Consider the following 4203-nt stretch of genomic DNA (forward strand, 5'->3'; position numbering starts at 1 on the left):
GAAATGTGTTTAAAAATCATATCACCGTTATTGAAAAAAATTATATCGCGATACATATTGATATTGAATTATTGTCCAGCCCTAAATTTACATATGAGCAAAATAAATATTTTCATATAGAATATTGATGTTTAATTATATCATGTAATTACATTTAATTTATATAGTATATACAAAACAATTAAATGGAATTATATTATGTATAATTAAAATATGTAATTTATTGTAAAATCGATCTATATATGCTTATATATTCAACATAGTGTTGTTTAATTATATTTAATTGCAATTAATTTATCTATTACATATAGAATAAATGTAACTGTACTTTAAGTGTAATTATGGCCCCACTTTATATTAAGTGGCCTTAACAACTATGTACTTACATTTAAATTAATTATTTGGTACAATGCACTTATTGTGTACATACATGTGTTTACATTGTACTTATAGTTTAAAAATACCTGCAATTACGTCTGTAATTCATTTCTGTAATTACATTTATAATTACACAGTTGACCCATCCCTGACACCTTAACCCACACTTAAACCTACCCATACCAACAAACCTGTCCCTAACCTTACCCGTATGTTTTGCAATACAATATGAACACAATAAGTACACTACTTATTTTTTGATGTAAGTACATAGTAGTTAAGGCCACTTAATATAAAGTGGGGCCAAAAATTTCTACAGTTAAAAGCTGTAATTTGGTCAACATTATTAAATTTAGTTGCCTTGTTCCTGATAGCACACATACATCTCAGAGACGACTATTTAATGTGTGTGTTTACATCTGGACGACATATTTTTTAGAGTGTTTGCTCATCAGCAATATGTCTTTAGGACGTTTCCTGTTAGACGTCAAATAAAATAAAATCTGGAAAACTATCTGGGATAATATAAAATAAAATTGTTAACACTTTACAATAAGGTTCATTAGTTAACATTAGTTAACTACTTTAGTTAACATGAACTAAGAATGAACAATACTTCTACAGCATTTATAAATCTTAGTTAATGTTAATTTCAACATTTACTAATGCATTAAAATAAAAAGTTATGGTTGTTAACATTACTCTACTCTTACGACTATTTACATTACCTAACATCAACAAAGATTAATAAATACGGTAATAAATGTATTGTTCATTGTTTGTTCATGTTAGTTAATACATTAACTAATGAAACCTTATTGTAAAATGTTACCATGAAATTACACTGTATTTTAAAAGACAGTATATTTAATATTTTTAAAATTACCTTTTTATTTTTTAAGCATTGTTTTTTTTTACAATAAAGTTCTACAAGTTTTCATTTTTTATATTTAACAATGTAATTATTATGGTGTTGTTTAGAAAGTTTGAAGCATTGTTTTTTTTATTATTATTATTAATTCATACACTAGAGAAAATTAATTTTGCTTACACAAATGATGCAAAACTATACCCTGAACAAAAATGAAAGTGTGCAGGTCTTTAGGTTTTGTTTGTGTAAAGAAGACAAACTGAATCTGCTCATTCTCGGTTCTGCTTCTTTTTTGAAGGTTTTGAACAAAGAGAACTTGTCTTGGCCACAGAACTTCATCCAGTCATATGTTACACATAAAACAGGTGAGCTGTCAAACACATCTGAATGCACTAGCACTCCTCAGGACTCCTCGGTTCTCAGTGATGATGAAGATGAGAATGATGATGATGATGATGATGATGTGTGTGTTTGTGCAGTGAGAGAGGAGGAACGCAGGAAGCTAATGAGGAGAAACACTGAGCTGAAACTAGAGTGTGAACATCTGAGTGAAGAGGACAAGAGACTCTACGATTCTCTCTCTGTAAGAAACTGCTGAATAGGGCAGAGTTGAAATATTGACTACCTAATTTTAATTTTGATTTAAAAAATCTATTGATTTTAAAAACATATATATATATATATGAAGAGTTCATTTGCAAATGAGCTGATTGCCGTGCATTATTCTCCACATATAGCGCGATCTGAACCCTAAACACGTTTTGTCAAAGCCGGTTTTGTCCACTTTCAAGGCATCGCAAGTTCACGTTTTACTGTAGAAGCCGACAAGCTCCCTTGTTATTTTTGAACAGAAACCGGTAAGTCCATTTTAGCGAATCAGCGCGCTGTATTCAGGCTACTTTCACTTTGAAAAGACGTGCTAGCTGAGAGGAGTTTGGTCAAAGCTGACTAAAAGTGATCGAGGATGGATAATTTCGAGTGGTTTTTTTTAAACTCTAAAACATGAAATGTGGTGTTATCTGCTTTTACCAAAAAACGACTGTTGGAGTTATCTGCTTTTGCTATAAAACTTTTTTGATTTTGTAAATTAGCTGTATTTGTTTAAGTTATTATTACTTAATCAAAACAACCCAACTACAGTTTAATTCCGGTTATGGTTTTTGTAAATGAACTCTTCATATATATATATATATATATATATATATTATTATATTTATGTTTATAAAAAAATATATATATATATATTATTACTTTAAAAAGGGCAAAAAAAGGGTTGATGCATAACCTGGGGACACTTTTTTTAATAATTCATTTTTAAACCAAGCAACTGAAAAAAGATGAACATAGAAGAACATTAAGACTGTCTGTGCCTGACATTGCTCTGTCAGATATATTTAGTAAAATCTAAGTAAATAATTTGAAATCTGTGTTCAACAGAATTGCATTGAGCTGAAGGAGCGTCTTTTGGGTCAGAAACGGGAGACTCAGACGTCCCTTGAGCATCTCAAGACTCTGATCCGACTCATCCAGCGTGACCAGATGATCCAAGTAACTATGACAGCCACCACCACCACCGGAGCATCTCTGCTCTCGCTGCCGTGGATCAAAGCCACGGGCAGCAGCACCACGGCACCCACCGCTGGCTCCTCCGCAGTACTGCACAAAACCACGCTTCAGCCGCAAGGCAACAACTGACCCTGAACCCACACAAACACCCAGAACAGCTCTCTCTACAAGACCACCGAACGTCTTTGTAAAGAGACACGGTGATATCTAACCAACGTGCATTTCCTTCTGGTAACGTCTTACCATGAAATAATGGGAAAAAAAAGAAATTATGAGCGTCACTCAATTCATAAGTATTTTTTAAAGCCAACACACAGTGCTCACAAGATTTTTTTTTTTATTCACGTTTTTTTAATGTATTATTTTTCTTGGCCTTAATGTATTTATGACTAGATTACGATGCTGTTGCAAGTATATGAAATAAGTATTCTGCATAGTTAGAAACATTTCGTTTTATGCTTTGCGTTTTTTACTGGGGTTTGGTGTGTTTGCGTATCGGGGGGAATAATCGTTCGCATTTAGTTATTGAGAAGGTTAGCGTAGTTATAGTTGAAGACAAGCGACATATGAAATGAAGAGCACTGTACATTGATATATCCGAATAAACTTTTGTTTTCATTTTTTGATGAACAATGTTTGCCATAATTCAGGTTAAAGCGAGACAGGGAAATGTTTTCGTTTAGTTCATTTTGTGTGTACTTGTGAGCATACAAACATAAAATAATTTTTCAGTATTAATAGAGAGAAAAGAACAAAGTATTTAAGATAACAACAGAATTTAGCCTTTTTAGTGAAGAATTTAGTATTTTAATGCTGATGCCTGTTAATGATTTAAGTATTGGAGAGAGGGATTTTTGTACATATATGATTTTTATTTTATTTCGGCTGTCCCAACAACACAAACAAAAAGGCCATTTGAGTTCTTTTGAGTGCCTGATCCCGGAACCCAAAAACGTATGTTTTGTCTCCCCACTATATAAAATATGCCAAAAACCCTTGAGTGTTTTTGTACCGTTAACTGTATAATGTTTTCATCTCATCTTGCTCTCTTGTCTGTTTTTACTTTTCTCAAAAGTGTTTTATGATTTCACGTCACTCCAGGATTATCACAAGCTGCATTATTATTATTATTATTATTGTTTTTAAATAATGTTTTTTAAATGTTAGAAGTAAACACTGCCTGATGAATAAAAGTAAATAATTCATATCTAAAACACTCAACGGAGAAAAATAGGAAATCATTTGAATGGTACTTATTTGGAGGGAAAGTTTAGCATGTTCATTTGAATGGTTTGTCTTCCTGTGTGGTTCGAAAAACAAACGCCTCATCCCTGATGGAGTTACTACAAAATGCAAAAGAAATAACAAGTCGCACACGGTTAACGACA

At 32.1% G+C, this 4203-nt stretch overlaps 1 protein-coding gene across 1 annotated transcript in view; it reads left to right on the forward strand.

Annotated features, from left to right (window-relative positions):
• The window catches only part of LOC107741716 (PHD finger protein 21B-like), a gene marked incomplete at its 5' end in the record, with an annotated part of 33571 nt that extends 30196 nt beyond the window's left edge, over positions 1-3375 (forward strand). Inside the window, 3 exons of the mRNA XM_016554484.1 lie at positions 1548-1614; positions 1729-1832; positions 2687-3375. Coding sequence (XP_016409970.1) covers positions 1548-1614; positions 1729-1832; positions 2687-2944 — 429 coding nt within the window. The remainder of the gene's footprint in view (positions 1-1547; positions 1615-1728; positions 1833-2686) is intronic.
• Between the last annotated feature and the right edge of the window lie 828 nt (positions 3376-4203).

This window comes from Sinocyclocheilus rhinocerous, unplaced genomic scaffold (assembly GCF_001515625.1).
Source record: "Sinocyclocheilus rhinocerous isolate Xijiao unplaced genomic scaffold, SAMN03320098_v1.1 scaffold3423, whole genome shotgun sequence".
Taxonomy (NCBI): domain Eukaryota; kingdom Metazoa; phylum Chordata; class Actinopteri; order Cypriniformes; family Cyprinidae; genus Sinocyclocheilus; species Sinocyclocheilus rhinocerous.